The 17,031-nt window shown below is 55.8% G+C and overlaps 1 protein-coding gene across 6 annotated transcripts in view; it reads left to right on the forward strand.

The window, feature by feature from the left end:
* The window catches only part of PRIMA1 (proline rich membrane anchor 1), a 63,633-nt gene extending 51,089 nt beyond the window's left edge, over nt 1-12,544 (forward strand). For 3 of the 6 annotated variants that reach the window (XM_067726973.1, XM_067726981.1, XM_067726989.1), the window contains exon 5: nt 9,348-12,544. In XM_067726973.1, the coding sequence (XP_067583074.1) occupies nt 9,348-9,450 (103 nt within the window). In that variant the 3' untranslated portion in view covers nt 9,451-12,544. Of the gene's footprint in view, nt 1-256; nt 6,711-9,347 lie in introns of those variants that run through there. The other 3 variants (XR_010940956.1, XM_067726997.1, XM_067727010.1) reach the window with 3 other exon arrangements.
* The last annotated feature ends 4,487 nt before the right edge of the window (nt 12,545-17,031 follow it).

Here is a 17,031-nt window from a genome sequence, read left to right on the forward strand (position 1 = left end):
AGGCCTGTGGGCCCTCAAGAGTGAGGTCGTTCTCCTAGGTGGGTTTGCAGCTTCTCTGCCGGCCACACCCTTCATGCAGAGGCTTGCGTTGCAGAGATGGCCTCACCCCTCCCAGCCCCCTCCCTTGAGCTACCCCCACTGCCAAGGCACAGGAAGAACACCCTGCTTCCTTTGCTGGTGCATGGCACGGGTCTTTCACCCTCTGCCACCGATTTGCCATTAAGCCACTTGACAACCATTTCCTTCTAATTTACAGGGTATTGGCTGAAAGACCAATAAAAGGCTGCAGAACAGTTTGGCCGATCCTGCAGGCTGCTAATTGCAGACAATAAGCAAGCATGCTGCTCCCGGGGAGTACGCTGCGGGGTGCACACGTGTGCCTGAGAGCGCCTGGGCACCCGCATCATTGCTGGGCTCCCGTGCACATCAGCTTTTCGTGGTTGAGTTGCTTCCAGAACAGACACTTTTGAACACCCAAGGGCCTTAGAACCCACTGACAGGCATAGGCTGCTCAATGAGCCAGTGCTGGGCCACACATATTTATCGAGCACCTACTGTGTGCTGGGACCTAGACTAGATGTCAGGGATGTAGCGATAAACAAGACTGGGTCCCTGCCCGCCCCCTCCTTCTGGGGGAAGCAGATCAAACATACACACACTGGCAAATTAATAAATGAAGTGCTTTAAAAGACTGAGTGCTATGAAGAGGAAAAAAGAGAGCCTCGGGGTAATGAGGGAGAGGAAGAGAAGGGGATGGGAGAGGTGCTTCCCCTACCTCAAGTATCAGGAGTGCCGTGCGTGCCTCTTGAGGCGGCTTTATGGTTAGAAAGTATGGTTAGGGCTTTGAACGTTCATTATCACTTTTTAATTTAATTTTTATTTTTATTAAAGTAACACATGCACATAGTTAAAAATGTCAAATGAGTCACAGCCTACTAAGAAAACCAGCAGCCCCCTGATTGTCCCTCTTTCACCCCAAATCTCATTCATAAGAGGCAAGCACTTTTTTTTTTTTTATTTTGGCTGTGTTGGGTCTTCGTTTCTGTGCGAGGGCTTTCTCTAGTTGCGGCAAGCGGGGGCCTCTCTTCATTGCGTTGCGCGGGCCTTTCACTGTCGTGGCCTCTCTTGTTGAGGGGCACAGGCTCCACACGCGCAGGCTCAGTAGTTGTGGCTCACGGGCCTAGTTGCTCCGCGGCATGTGGGATCTTCCCAGACCAGGGCTCGAACCCGTGTCCCCTGCATTGGCAGGCAGATTCTCAACCACTGCGCCACCAGGGAAGCCCGAGGCAACCACTTTTGCGTGTTCGTTGTTCCTTCTGGTATTTCCCTGCATATTCTAAGTGATGTGGATACTCTATTTACCTTTTCTTTCAATCTGAAACATTATCAATTGACTTTTCACTATAGCAGACACAAGGTTCAGGACCCTAACACTACCCACCGACGTACAAAGCACTTCCCCGCTTCCCATCCACTTCCTATAGGTGTCTCCTGTGAGAGGTTCAGTGACTAGCCAGTGTCTCCCTTAGTAAGTGATAATGTAAATATTGATCCCAGCTGAGTGCACTATGATTCGTTTCCTTCCCTGGAGTGAGCAATGCCTCTTCCCAATATGGTCAAATACATCAGGTGATCAATCTGTCAGTTCCATGTTTGTCTTGGAAAATCCGTCCTCCTCTCCAGGTGGATGGTAGCTCTCTGGGCTTGATGCACAGCTGTTGCATTCTCCAGCAGCCTTCCAAGCTCCCCTCTGGGAACTTGCTGCCCTCAGCTCTCTCCCTCTCCTTCTCCCACTCCAGTTCTTTATTTCTTTAGCTTGACTCCATCGTGGAATTTGTCCAAGAGCTTTCCTGAATCATAGACTCGATAGCAAGTCAGTTTAGTGAAGTTAGTTTTCTTTTTAGAATTGACGTGCTTTCTGGAGCTTTGGGATGGCCCAGAAGAGGGTTAGCTCTTATTGAGTGTGTGGCAGGTCAAGAAGACCTGGTTCCCAGGCAGCTGGAATGCCATGGAGGAGGGCAAAGGAGATTCCTGTGATGTCTGAGCCACAATAAACCTCCGTGGTCGTAGGAGGAAGCTGAGACCTGGATGGGGACGAGACGTGGCTCAGGTCACAGAGGGGTCCAGCCCTCGTCTCACATTCTTTGAGGATGCAGGGAGCTGCCCTCCTGGCTTCCAGCTGAGTCCTTACTGCTCACTCAGGACCCAGCTCAAACACACCTCCTCGGACATGGCGCCCTGGGCTGGGGTAGATCTTTCTTCCCCGCCAAGTGCTAGAGTTGTAGCTCTCCCTGGATTTACATTTCTGCTTTCTGCTCTAGGTCGGTTAATGTTGGTGTTTGCATGTGCATGTGCTCGTGCACGAGTGCGTGAGTGACTGTGCACACGCACGCACACGCACACAACAGGCACATTAGACGGGGGAGTGGTCGTCCTGTCTCACTCATCTCCTCTCTCTCCTCCACAGCGCCTGGCACACGCCTGGCACGTGGTACTCTTCCATGACTTCCTGTGGTGCGAATGGAGGCTTGTTTGTACAGACTTGCCAGAGTCTGCCTTTAAAAATGACAAACTCTATGTACAATTTCAGTAAACTTAGTCGTTTTGTTCCTCTCCCTCTGGGTGAGTGAAGTAGGATCTGCTCTTCGAGTGAATAATGTGTGCACGGTTTTAATGCCTGGCCTCACCCCTTCATCAGCTTCCTGGCCGTCTGCCATGTCTGCCCCCTCCCGCCAAGCCCCTTCCCGGTACCCAAGATCCAGTGCTCGCACACTGACTCAGCAGCCCCCTGTCACGCCCGGAGAGGCCTGGCCTCCCTGCCACGCGCACGTGACACACTCTCAGGCTGAGACTGCCTCAGAGGAGGCAGGCCCTGCCATCTGCCGCCTCCCCTTCCGCCCCAGAGGACACGCCCAGCAGCCCAGCCCTCTCTTCCCTGGCCTCTGCTGAGCTGCCTAGTCAGGGTCAGAGCAGGGGCCAGAGGAAGACCAGGTGGGCTGGGTCCAGGATTCGGAACAGGAGTGGAACCTCTTCGTCCAGCCTCAATTTGCCGTGAGCTCCCAGGAGCAAGAAGCTCACCTCGAATCCATCTTGCACCCCTGGGGTCTTGAGCCTGGGGTTATCTTTTGCACCAACACCTCTTGGGACAGCTGGGGGCCTAATGCAGTGATTGGGTGCTTGAGACCCAGCCTTTCCCATCTGCCACTTCTATAGCAGTGCTGCTCCCCCCAGGCCCCCAAATCCAACCTCTCTGGCTGGAATTTGAGACTCTCATGTCCGGCTGTACCGTGAATTAAGTTAAAAGTAGTACCCTCCAGGGAGGGACCCTTTGGGCATCGGTGTTGAGCACAGATGCATGGCTGTGCTCAGAAACCGTCTGACTTCCTTTGGGACCTGGGCTGGATTCAGAGAGCTGATTCCAGTGCTTTGCGGCAGGACCAAGACTCAACCGTCTAACTCCTGGGCCAGCACTCCTTCCCCTGAGCCACGCTGCCATCCTCTCGGCTGTCCCAGTGGTGGGACCAACACACAGATTTCTTCTGAGTCCCAGATGCCACAGGATCTCTCATTATTTTTACCATCACCACACTTCTCCCTCCGAGAAGAGACTGGGCCCAGAAGGGGCTGGGGCGCAGGGTGTCCTGACCTGCCCTGGGCTGGGATACTTACTTGGGCTTATTTGTGCTTCTCCCCCGCCCCATAGGGGTCCACATGCTGTGGCGGGTGATGGAGTCCCATCCTGGCGGTAGGAGGCGGGCTGTAGGGACCAGCTGCTCTGTCTGCCCGGGATCCTCGGGTCAGGAGCCCTGTGGGGTGCACCAGCGGATGGGAGACTCAGACGGGTCCCTGCTTCTTAGGCCTTCTCTTGTCACCAAGAAGCTCCATCCTCCCTGAACTCGTCTCTCCAGACATTGGGGCAAGGCCATGGGGCAGGGTGAGGGGTAGACAGGAATCCCCGATACGAGGAGTCCTCTGATGGCTCCCACTGCACTCAGAATAAGATCCAGATGCCTGGTCCTGCCAGCCAGGTCCCGAGGAGGACATGAGTCCCAGAGCCTCCCCAGTGCCATCCTTAGACTTGCTCAGCAGATGTGGCCGAACAAGGAAGCCCTGGTGGTTGGTGGGGGGACGGTGAGCACAGGGGACGCGACTGGAGTGCGAGGTTCCCCAGCCACGTGCCTGGCTCGCCTTCCCCTGGTGGTGGCAGAGGGTGCGGGGCGGGAATGGGGCTGCTGCTCCTCACGGTCAGGGACGCCCTCTGTGGCCCAGAAAGGCTTTTCTTTGGCTTCTTGACGAGGTTTGGAGAAATCTGCAGTCTACAGAGGCGTCTCATGGCAGAACCCTGTGTGTGTGTGTGTGTGTGTGTGTGTGTGTGTGTGTGTGTGTGTGTGTGCATGTATGTGTATATGTGGGGGGGCATGTATGAGTGTGTATGTGTGCATGTATGTGTGGGTTTGTGTAGTGTGTGTGTATGGGTGTGTGTGATGTGTGTAGTGTGGTGTGTGTGTCTGAGCATGTATGTGTGTGATATACGTGTGCGTGTGTGTGTAGTATGTGTATGTATGGCTGTGTGTGGGCATGTATGAGTGTATATGTGTGCATGTGTGTGTGGGTTTGTGTATTGTGTGTGCATGTGTGTGTGATGTGTGTAGTGTGGTGTGTGTGTGTCTGAGCATGTGTGTGTGTGATATACGTGTGCATGTATGTGTGTGTATGTGTGTGTGTGGCGGGCATGTATGAGTGTATATGTGTGTATGTATGTGGGGGTTTGTGTATTGTGTGTGTGATGTGTGTAGTGTGGTGTGTGTGTGAGCATGTGTGTGTGATATACGTGTGCATGTATGTGTGTGTAGTGTGTATGTGTGGGTGTGGCGGGCATGTATGAGTGTATATGTGTGCATGTATGTGTGGGTTTATGTATTGTGTGTGTGATGTGTGTAGTGTGTGTGTGAGCATGTGTGTGTGATATACGTGTGCATGTGTGTGTGTAGTATGTGTATGTATGGGTGTGGCGGGCATGTATGAGTGTATATGTGTGTATGTGTGGGTTTGTGTATTGTGTGTGCATATGGGTGTGTGTGTGATGTACGTGCAGTGTGGTATGTGTGGGTGCATGTGTGCGTAGGTATGTGTGTGTGTGTCAGGAGTGGGCTGTGGGGAGGATGAATGCCTTTGGAAGAGGGGGTCTGAGACCTTTAACCTCACTTTGCTGAGAATGACCCTCCGTGGGGTGCGTGAGACAAGAAACCAGCCGACAGCCTCCCCCTCAAGCCCTCAGAGCTGTTCTTCGCTTCCAGTTACCCCACAGAGCAGGGGCTGCGGGTGGGGCCCGTGGCAGCCGTGCCAGCGTTGACCGAGAGGGCTCCGCCTGCCCAGGCTGGACCAGCCGCTGCTCTGCAGGCAGTGAGGCATCGGCGCCGCCCTCCAAGCAGAGAACGGGGGCCCCTGTGCACCAGGCCGGGGTGGGGTGGGCGTGGGGTCTCAAGGTGGGAGACCTCACCCTCCGACAGCTGGGAGTCGGGCACAGAGCCAAGGAAGCGCTCACTTCCCTTTCTCTTGGTTTTAGGAACCAGGCCATGTAGGCAGCCATTTGCGCCCATCTCTTCCCACACAGACCGGGTGGAAAGGCCTTTCTTTGGTTTAGCGGGACCTCCCCGGCTGGCTCACGGAGGGGCCCGGCTGGGTCCACACAAGCCTCCCTAGCACTTCAGGAGCCCTGCAGGGGGCACACTAGGTGGGAAGTCTGTGCGGACCGGAGACCACTGGCTGCTCCCCGCTGACCCCTTTCCAACCGCAGTACTGAGAGCTAACACACACTTATGGGGCGCTTACTGTATGCCAGGTGCTCATCCAGGGGCTTGACACGCATTAACGTATTTAATCCTCCCCACGGGCCTATGAAATGGACATCATTATTGTGCCCATTTTATAGACCAGGAAACTGAGGCCGAGAGAGGTTAAGTGGCTTGCCCAAGGTCACACAGCTAGAAAGTGGTGGAGCTGGGTTTACTGAGCCTGATTCTTCCTCCCAGCACTTCTGCAGCGTCACCCTGAAGAGCCGTGCTTAGAGAGAGGACGGAGATGGGGTTCAAGGCAGAGGCTTGTCCTGCCGTAGGTAAAACTCCAGCTTCCACCGGGCTCCAGTGAACCCCGGAAGGGCTTTAGGACTGGGCTGTCCAGGGAGCAGAGTGGACGGGGGCTCAGCTCCAGTGGGGAGGGGGGCAGACCAAGTTCACTTCTCAGAAAAGCCCTTGGGGCAGCTACTTCTCCCCTCAGCGCACCCAGGCTCTGGGACTGCTCCTGAGGCAGTGTTGCGCCAGCCAAGTGTTGCCTTCTTTGCCGGGTGGAGCCCCTGCCGAGACTCCCTTTCCTGTCTGGGAAGCTGGCTGAGTCACTGAGGAGGCCCTGGAGCTCTCTCCTGGCCCTGCCCCCAGTGTCCCTCCAGCCACTCCCTCTGAGCCACCGTTGCCCCCAAGGCCCCGGGAATGCAAAGGGGTCTCCCAGACAGCAGCCTGCGTTAGCAATGTCTCCTCTCCTCCTGACAGAAGGAATCCTGCTCAGTTCCTACCTACTCCCTGAAAAGGGCAGGAAGGGCTTCCCTGGTGGCGTAGTGGTTGAGAGTCCGCCTGCCGATGCAGGGGACACGGGTTCGTGCCCCGGTCTGGGAGGATCCCACATGCCGTGGAGCAGCTGGGCCCGTGAGCCATGGCCACTGAGCCTGCGCGTCCAGAGCCTGTGCTCCGCAACGGGAGAGGCCACAACAGTGAGAGGCCTGCGTACCGCAAAAAAAAAAAAAAAAAAAAAAAAGGGCAGGAGCTCTGTGCCCTCCAGGCTTTGTCCATTTCCCTGTGAGTTCCAGGACCCCTTCATCTCTTCATTATCCACCCCGCTTTTTTTCTTTTTTTTGGCTGTGCCATGAAGCATATGGGATCTTAATTCCCTGTCCAGGGATCAAACCCGTGCCCCCTGCAGTGGAAGCGCAGAGTCTTAGCCACTGGACCACCAGGGAAGTCCCTCATTATCCACCCTTGAAGGCCCTTAAGCCTCATCTCCCCTGCCCTGGACCCATTGCCGCTGAGTTTTCAGACCTAGCCCAAGAGTGAATATTTATTAGGGAGAAAAACAGAAAAATCTTTGGGCCCAGAGATTTTTGCCTCTATTTTCTGGAACCCTGATTCTGATGAAATCCCTCTATATTAATGATAAATTTAGGAATCTCACATAAGTCCATCGGTGGCCTCATGTTAGGGGCAACAAAGGATCCTACTGTAAGAATATGCATCCCCACACCCGATTTTCCAGGCTGGGTAAAACTCCCTGAGTCAGAAATCAAGCCCACCCAGCGAGGTCAGAGCTGCTTGAGGCCCCTGGAAAGAGGTGGGTGGGACAGGAGGAAAGGTAAGGGAGACGGAGGGAGAAAGGCGCAGGGGAGAGGTCAGCTCAGAGTCCGTCATTTCCAGGAGCCCATCACAAACACGGCAGCTTGTCTGAGCCCTTTCTGAATTCCAGAAAGTGCCTGTGAGCACGTACATAAATGGGGTGTTCAGACCCTAGAACATAGCATGCGCTGGGTTAAAGCAAAATGCGACAGGCTTCTGGGAGGACTCTTGAGAACCCTGGGGAATCTCCAAGAGGAGGACGGAGGAGGGCCTTCCTAAGGTGATTGGACCACAGAGCCCTTTTGGCAGGGGGCGGGGGGGGGGGAATGCCTGCTTTATCATCAGTAGCAGCAGGATGCTGATTCAGCAGAAAGATGTCTGGACCAGGACATGGTAGTGGGTGGTGTTCCAGGTCCCACCACCAACTAGCTGGGAGGTCCTTGGGCAAGTCACAGCTCTCCCTAAGCCTCAGCTGCCCCATGAAATGAATCCCATAACTTCAGGCCTATCTTCTTCAGGGGACCGTTGTGAGAGGGGACAACCACAGGGGACATGTGATAACCATGTCACCTCTGAACAGGCCTGGTAGTCCCACCCCATGAAACTACGGATAAGCTGCTCACAGACCCTCCCTCCCCTAAACTAATCACCAAGGCCCTTATCCCACAGGCATCAAACAGTCTCCACCTACCAGGCCTTCTCCTGATGGGTTTGGGGAGGCTCTGAGGACATTTGAGAAGGCAGATGCAATCAGTCCCTAGGCTTTCAACCATGACCGCAAGAGTTCAACTTAGACAACGCACAAAGCCAGTTCAGGCGCAGCCCCAGCGTTATTGGGGATACAGGAGGTGTCTGAGCTGCTGCCTCATGGGCCTCAGATCCACCCAAGAGACAGCAGGATTGTAGCATGGGGTCGGGCTACGCAGCATGTATGGCATGGACCTGTTGGGAGGCTGTGGCCACTCGGGCCTGGGGCTGGGGGCCGAAGCCCTCCTGAGCCATGCAAGAGAGGAGGTGGGATTTGAGCCAGGCCAGAAAGCCGTGCTGTGAATTCAGAGTCTCAGCGGAGTGGGCACGAGCCTTCTCAAAGCCATCCTCGCAGCCTTCCCGATGCCCTGCGTTTGTAAGACGAATGGCTCCTGGGGTTAAAGGGCCTCTGGAGTGAGTTTCAAATGGCTCGATGTGAAGTGTTTGAGAACCACTGGGGTGCACTAGTTTAGTCTGGACATTCACCATCACCGCAACCACCACCGTTACCATCTCTACCGTCATCATTATTACCACTATCTTCAACTGCACCACCATTACTATTACCACTGTCATCATCGCCATCATCACCACCACCATGACCACCACTCTCATCACCACCATCAACTCCACCAGGACCTCCACCCCCATTACTATTACCACCACTTCCACCCACCATCACTACCACCTTTACCATCAGTGCCACCACCCCTGTCATCACCATCACCGCCTCCACCACCATTACCACCATCCACTTCATCACATTTTCCACCTGCCTTTGATCACACAGAGATAAGATTATAAAGTCCAACTACTGGCACCTCTCCTCTCTTAACCGTCTGCACCCCAAATATTCATCGTCATGTCTGTCGGCTCATAATCAAAGAGACCAACCAAAGCCTGATACCATACTAGGCTGAGCGTACATTCTGGTTTGTCCAGAACAGTTCCAAATCCTGCCTGTTGTCCCTGCTTCATTATTCACGGCTCCCCTCTTCCACTGTCAGCTACGTTTGCATGACATTATATTGTCACCCTAGTTTAAGACCACATCCCGCTTCTGATTGAGTCCCACGAAGATTAGCACCCCAAGGATGCTGACCTGGAACAGAGCCTGGCAGGAAAACTAGGAGGGTGAGATACCCCTCGCCAGGCATCGATAACTAATGGATACCCCTGCCTCCCCCTCCCTTGCCTTCCCGCTGCTGCACCGGCCCCCAGGAAACCCCTGAGAAAAGAGGAAAACGGCACCGGTGTTGCTGAGTATCCCATGACCTCCTCGCACAGCAACAAAGGGGTGGACGTGAACAGCGCCGTGGTGTGAGTCTGCAGGCCCTGGGCTGCTGGCCAGAGGGGCACCTCGGCAGCACTAGTGGACACAGGAAAGCAGGTGGACACGAGCTGACACTGGGCTTGTCGGGACTTCATTGCCTTGCAGGCCTCGAGCCTCCAGAAGGAGAAACCATACTCTGCCCAGCCTTGCCCCCTGGTCAGGCCGTGGGCAGGGGCAGCGGACACCATGCTGAGCCAGGCTCACCTGCGTGCAGCACCGGGGCAGCGCTGCCACCCGCCACCCCGTCTCTTCCTTGTCTTGCGTTTGATCCATTGACTGTCTCCGGGCTGCTGTCTAAAGCACACGCTCTGAGAAGGCAGGGAGTCTGTCTGCTGGGGCGGGGAGGCATCCCCCTTTAGCCAAAAGGAAACCTCTCCTCCTCCCCAGGAAGCCCGCCTGCTTCTTCCTTGACCAAGCTGTCCCCAGCAGAAGCCATGGGCGCATCCGTGAGACGTCCCCGTTCAAAGGTGCTTCCCACACATCTGTCCGCCGCCCCGTCTGCAGATGTCTCAGTCTTCAGGGCCTGCCTTCTCCCTCCCGTCCCCACCGACGCCTGGGGCCCCTGTCTGCTGACCCCCTGCCACGGAGGGCCGTGAGCCCAGCCTACAGAGTCCCCTCCAGACCCAGCAGAGGGGCCCATTCACACCCCGGGGTGGAGTCTGGCCGTCCAGGGAAAAATGACTCACTGAACCTCAGGCCCGGGGCCTGGGAAGGGCAGGGGCCACTACGCCTGTCCTCAGGTTCATTCCCTCACCTGACCCTCAGAGGAACCAACGCTTCCATGTGAGCCAGGCCCTGCCTTTCCCCCGGCAGAGGCCGCCACTTGTGCCAAACCCACCGCCGGCCCTCTGGGCCTGGCCCACCCTGCCTGGCGCTGGGGCCCCTGATGCTCCCCTGAGGCCTGGTACCCAGACCCTTCCCTGAGAGTCTCCAGGCCTCCCGTCACCCAGAAGGAGGCAGTGTTCTTCCTGTGGCTTGCTTTGAATGTCTTTTATGTTCTAAAAGCGCTGAACCCTCCAGAGTGGTTGGTAGATGAAGGGAAGAAAAGGAGATGTGAGGAGAGGGACCCTCCAGGCCTGGTGACCCCCATCTACTGGCCCGGTGACCCCCATCTGCCAGTCTCTTTGGCAGTCGGCCACCTGCCCCGTGGGCACATTGCTAGGCCCTTGGAGACAGCAGCCTTGTGGTTCTGCACAGCCCATGCGCTGGGAGAACACGCCCTGCGGTTCCCTCACTGCCCACACACCTGCTGAGAAGGGACCCGACCCAGCCAGCGGCTCCGCTGGCTGGCTATGTAGGGACTTAGCCTGGGGACCCTGACCGCCTCCTAAGCCATCAGTGTCGTTCTCTGGGGGGTGTTTGGGCCACAGGCGAGACTTTCCCATCCAGGGGAGACTGATGGACTGAAAACCAGTCCCCTTTTGGGCTGAACCTTGAAACATCCATTGTCCAGGAGCCCTGGTGCCCACGGAGTTGTCTGTGGGCCGAGCGCAGGGGAAAAGGTGAGTGCGCTGTGACCCTGACCCAGCTCCTGCTCCCAGGTCAGCGGGTACAGGCTGAGGACAGGTCCAGGGCAGACTCTCCCAGAAAGGATTTTTCCTGCTTTTCCATTTTCCCCATGCGTTGAGGCCTGAGTGTGGGTGCGGATTAGATTTTGCTCTCCCTGTGCACCTTAGCACAGGGCCACCTGTGGCCTGCATCCCTGGTGAGCACATGGCAGTACTCATGGTTCATGCCCTCCAGTTCCCAAGGATGCAGACCTGGGTGACAAGCGGGCCAGAGGCTGTGGGTCCTCAGCGGGGCACACCCCACCCCAGCGCACTTCCCCCACTGCCTGCAGCCTCCTGCTGAGTCCCCCCTGATCCCTGAACAGAGACCCAGGCAGGACCCCAGCCCTAAGCACACGCCATCCTGGGTTCGGAAGTGATAGGAGAGCACCTTCAGCCAGAGGGAAGGATCCGAGCTAAGGGATCGTGGAGTGCTGGACAGCCAGTCTCGGGGGGACCCCGAGGGGGGCAGGTCACAGCCCGGCTTTTGCACAAACCGACTGGTCCACCTTCCCCAACCTGAGCTTAAATTTAGGAGGCCCGGATTTTGCAATTAGCCTAATCCTCCAGCCCCGGCGAAGCTCCCCACGAGGAACCCCAGTGGACCATCCATCCATCACTCTGGGGCCAGTATCCCCTTCCCTGGAGACACACAGCCAGGGCTCCATGAAAAGCTAACGTTTGTGCGTAAATTCCCCCAAATTGGGTTTGTCAAATCTCCTCTCACCAGTTAGTGAAAACTAAGAGAAGGGCCCAGTTTTTAAAAGAGAATTCACTTGAGAACAAACCCAGAACCGGCCATTTGGAAGACAGCTCTCGGGTGCAGGGGGAGAGCCCCACTGGATTTTCAGCTTAAGCAACAGAAGCAACAATAAAACTACCCCAGCCTGGTGGTTGAGCTTAGAACTTTAATTTAAGGAGTGTATCTGCAGCCCCTAAACACGGACCAATCCTCAGACTAGTCTGAACTTTCGAGAACGAAATGCACATTCCTTCTCTGCATTTTCTCAAATAGATATTTTTCAACCGTCTCCTAGTTGAGCCCAACTTTCGAGTGGCATATAGATCTCCCAGCGTTTTCAGGTGTTCCTTAGAAGCTTCTAAAGTCAGTTTTAGAAGAAAGACTAATAGCTGTAAAAATATAGACATATATATTATATATAGTTATCTATATATATTTAAAGAGATATCTATATCTATATCTATATATAATTACTGTACTCTCTGAATCTGTACAAAGTATGATTTAAACAGCCCAGGTAGTGTGAGATATCTAATGCATGAATGTAAATACCCTGAGACCTGCCTTCCTAACCGTGTGCCGAGAGTACCCGGGAAGATGGCTCTTATTCCCAGGAGTTCTGTCTCAATGGACAAATACACGCATCGGGGCCGTCTTGCCCACCAACAAGCCACTGATGTCGACTCTGTGCTGAGATGTTGCATAGGAAGCAGGACCGGCAGCGCTGGGCGTGGGCTCCGTGTTACTTACGAGGAAGAAAACATCATGCCTTTTTATTTTCAATAAAAATATACTTATAAAGATGGCTGTCAGTTGTCCTTTGTGGCGGAGTGGGGAAGGAGAGAGCGGACTGAGTGTGGTGGTGTGGTCCTTCCTTGAGGCCCTGCTATAGACCCAGGTACCTTGGGTACCTGGCTGGCCGTGGTACTTTGCTTGCCTGGTTCCTATATGGTTTTATCGTAATGCCCCGAGGCTGGCATTTGTGGGCATTCCAAGGTACCAAGCCTCTCCGTCAGCCCCAACCCGGCCACACTGATCCTTGACTCAAGTGAGAGGAGGGTGGCCAACCATCCCAGTTCGCCTGGGACTGGGGGGTTTTCCTAAAATATGGAACGTTCAGAGCTGAAACGGGAAAAGTGCCTGGCGGACTGGATGAGCCAGTCGCTCTAATTTGACAAGTGCTCACGGGAATCAGGGGGGCCAAGGATCCGCGGGCCACGCTGGAGGGGAGATGGGTTACTTCTGTGGCCAGTGACGGGCCTCCTACTATATCTACCCCCAGGTCTAGACCTCGGCCCCCAGGGTCAGTCTGCAGCTGCTCAGATCACTGTGGTGTGGCCTACCCTGCGCCCCCAAGCAGAGGGACCCCAGCCCCACCAGGAGCAGCCCTCTTTCCCTGTGCTTTTGGAGAGAAGAGGCTCCTGTCTGATGGGCCAGGCAGGATAGAGAAAGAAAACAGTTGCCCCTGCAGCATCATCGTTTTTATCTGAGGAGTGAGGAAGCAGTTTGGAGACGGAGTGACAGCCAAGGTCACGCAGACACAGGAAACGGGTGGGACTGGGGTTTGCACCCAGACTTGGGTGTCTTCAGCATGCAGCCACTGGACACGGCTGAGGGGGACCCCAACCCAGACTGTCTCCCCACAGTTGGGGTGCTGCTGGACCCCATCACCTCTACCTGGGTTCCCCACGGCTTCAGAGTCAGCTCCGTGGAGGCAATTGGGAGGCCCCTGTGTGCCCGGAGTTGGGGGCCTGGAATTTCTCCAAGCTGACAGCCCAGGGGGATGTTGGCTCAGTGCAGCAGCTCTGGAGGAAAGGGCCTGTGTCTCAGGCATCTGGGGTCAGGGCAGCGGAGGGGAGCCGTGGAAGTCCCTGCTGAGAGCCAGGAGGCTGTCATCCCAGTGGCACAACCCCCGACCTCCACCTGGGATTCCACGAGCTGTCATTTCCCGAAACTTGACACATGTCCTGGCAGACAGTAGGCGCACGGTGGGTGGTGGCCACCATTGCTGTCACTGTCACTGCTGTCATTAATAAAAGGCTGCCACCCAGGCCACAGGGAGAGCTCCTCCGCCCACTGGCCACTTACCCGGGTCCCCTGTTGGGGGCTGGTGAAGATTCGGTGGGGCACCTCCAGCCTCGCTCCCGAGCACCCCAGCCTGGCCAAACTCACAGCAGCAAAGCCCAAGGCCAGCAGGGCATGTGGCAGGGAGCACCAGGCCTGGGTGTGAGGCTCTGCTGACCCCTGCAGGTGCCCGGCGGGCAGGAAGCAGCACCAGCCTAGGAGAGGACAGGTGCTGGGGAGCCGTCAGCCCAGAGCGGCAGAGTGCCCCCGCCACTTCCCATCTCCACCCCGCCTTTCTGGGGCTTTTGGCCACGCTTCCAGCTCCAGACGGAGACCAACACGGCAAAAAACGGCGGGTGCTCCGGCCGCCTGCCAGCCCCGTGCCCACCCATGAGCCTCGCCCCTCGTGCTCGGGGTCCTGCTGCCGCCACCCAGGTGTGGGACACGGTGAGATCCACAGATGACCGGGATGGCCGCACGGAGCTGTGCTGGAATGACTGCCCCTGGCCAGTGGGGGGCGGCTCTTCCTCCTTGCTTCCCTCAGACGCCACACTGAGACTCACCGTGTGTGACATCTCGGGAGACGGTCCTGTGAGGTGGAGGGAGCAGCGGCACGTGGTTCCCGGTGCGGACTCGCTGCGGCCTCATCTTTGGCCATGCCCACCCACCCCACCTGCCTAGGGACCGGCCCCACTGGACCTCCACTTCCTTCCTCCACCCTCCCCTGCCACCCACCCCCGCCCAGGAGGGAGCCATTAAGCTCCCTCCTCCCTCTTCCCAAAGTAGCTGTCAGGAAAGTGCCTGAAAACTTCCTTGACATAGTAGTTTTGATGCCCTGTCTCCTGTTTCCATCCCTGGCACAAACAGTGCCACCAGTCCAGACTCCGGGCGCCGCTGTGACTGCCCTTATCCAGCACATCCGACCCCTCGGGCCACCCCTCCTTCCCATCCTCTGCTGGGGAGCGGCTCTCCCGAAAGTACATCCTCAGGCTCCTGACTTCAGCTGTCAATCATTTGCTCAGTCATTCCCCGAATACTTACAGAGCATCTGATACGTGGCAGGCAGCACACTGGACACTGGGGTTCAGCTTCCCCGATGCTTGAGGTCCCAACTCGTCCCTGCCCTCAAATCCGGAGGGTCCCGCCCTGGCCCTCCAATCGGCTGTCCAGTCCCACCTCCGCTGTCCCAACCCCCAGTGCTGGTCCCACTCCCCACTTTCCCCAAACTCTGCCTCATTCCATCTAGCCTCTGTCTGCCCACAGGAACTTCCTCAAACCTACCCCGCTGATGGCTAGGGACCGCTCCCTGGCCACGGTCTCTGGCCTGGCTGCCCTTCCCTGGGCCATCCCACACCGCTCACCGCAGCGCAACTCCACGCGCACACCTCCCCGTCTGCAGGTTTCAGGCTCCCCTCCCCCACCCCTTGGCCTGGCTGCATGGCCACATCTGATGTGCTATGCAGATCCTCTCAGAAGCTGCCTCTTCCCTGACCACATGGACCAAAAGCCCACGGGTGCACAGAGCCCAGTGATTTCTACCTTCTCTGGACGGCACAGACAGCCCTGCGTGCACAGCTCTCATGTCTGCCCTCTCCCGTGGACAGTTCCAGAAGCTTTCTCCTCTCTTGTGTGAACCTGTCACCCCCTGGAGAGCCTGCATCCACTCCTACCCTAGGTGTTGATCATGCTGTATCCTGGGGATTCAGAGAAACAGGAGAGGGCCCCACCCCCAGGAGCAGTTTGGTGGTGGCGATGCAAACAGACAGTGACACCGGTGTGGAGATGGAGGGACACCCAGGGTCGACTTCCCAGCACTTCACGTACATCATCTCTTTTAATGCTTCCTGCAAGCCTAGGACGATGTAGACCATCCCTATTTCACGGAAGAGTAAACTGAGGTTCAGAGAGGTTCAGAGGGGTTCAGCGGCTCACCAAGGGTCAAAAAAGCAGTAAATGGCAGAGCCGAAATTCAGACCCAGTTCTGTGTGGCCAGAAGTTCTAGGCCCTTCCAACACAGACAGGCCCTCAGATTTCAAATGGTCCATCCCAGCTAGATTTACACCCGATTATCTTCCCAGCCCACAAAAAGCAAACAGGACACTCAGCGTCCCCAGCCCCTGGAAGCTGGAGTCAGGGATTCATGGATCTAACATGAATCAATTTTTGTGATTTCTTTTTTTTTTAACTGAAGTATAGTTGGTTTACAACGTTGTGTTAATTTCTGCTGTACAGCAAAGTGATTCAGTTCTACATATATATACATCCTTTTTTAAAAAATATTCTTTTCCATTATGGTTTATCATAGGATATTGAACATAGTTCTCTGTGCTATACAGTAGGACCTTGTTTTTTATCCATTCTAGATATAAAAGCTTCCATCTGCTAACCCCAAACTCCCACTCCATCCCTCCCCCAACCCCCTCCCCCTTGGCAACCACGAGTCTGTTCTCTATGTCCATGATTCTGTTTCTGTTTCACAGATTGGTTTATTTGTGGCATGTTTTAGATTCCACATATAAGTGATATCATATGGCATTTGTCTCTCTCTTTCTTACTTCATTTAGTACTAACATGAATCAATTAATATGTGATTCTGGCAAGTCCTCTCCCCTCTCAGAGCCTCAGTTTTCTCACCCGTAAAATAAGAGTAATAATCCCTGGCCAGCTGCTTCTCCGGGATGTGCACATGGAAGGGACTGGAAGGGTCCCAGCATCACCGGATTGAGGTCACAGCAGTTGGGTCTTCATTCCAAGCCTGCAGGAACCTGAAGCTCTCCTGTCCTCTCTACCCATCCCTTGGGGACTTACATCTGGCTACAGACTTCAGAGCCTTCAGGGTTGCCCCTGGTCCCCAACAAGCCGGCCGTCACGTGACACCCAGTCCCTGCTTCCTGGGTCTCCACAGAAGATTCTCCAAGTCCTGTGAGACATTCATGTACGGGACGACCTTAGGGGGGCTCTGTGTAGGTGGGTGGGGGGAAAATTGCCTTCTCAGTCAGTACTGGCACCTGGACCCTGAGGATGCCCCCAGCCCCAGGGAAGGAACCAGAGATGGGCCCGAGACCCAGGCGGCCCCTCCTTTCTCAGTCTTCGAGAAGGCCTCGCCCCAGCCATGTGAGCCACAGACTCGAGGGCCCCTCCACCAAAGGTGGGGAGCCCGCGCCAGGCCCCCCAGGGGTAGTAGGGGCTCCCTGAAACCAGAGGGGCCTGCAGGGCTGC

This window comes from Pseudorca crassidens, chromosome 1, assembly GCF_039906515.1.
Source record: "Pseudorca crassidens isolate mPseCra1 chromosome 1, mPseCra1.hap1, whole genome shotgun sequence".
In the NCBI taxonomy this organism is placed as follows: Eukaryota; Metazoa; Chordata; class Mammalia; order Artiodactyla; family Delphinidae; genus Pseudorca; species Pseudorca crassidens.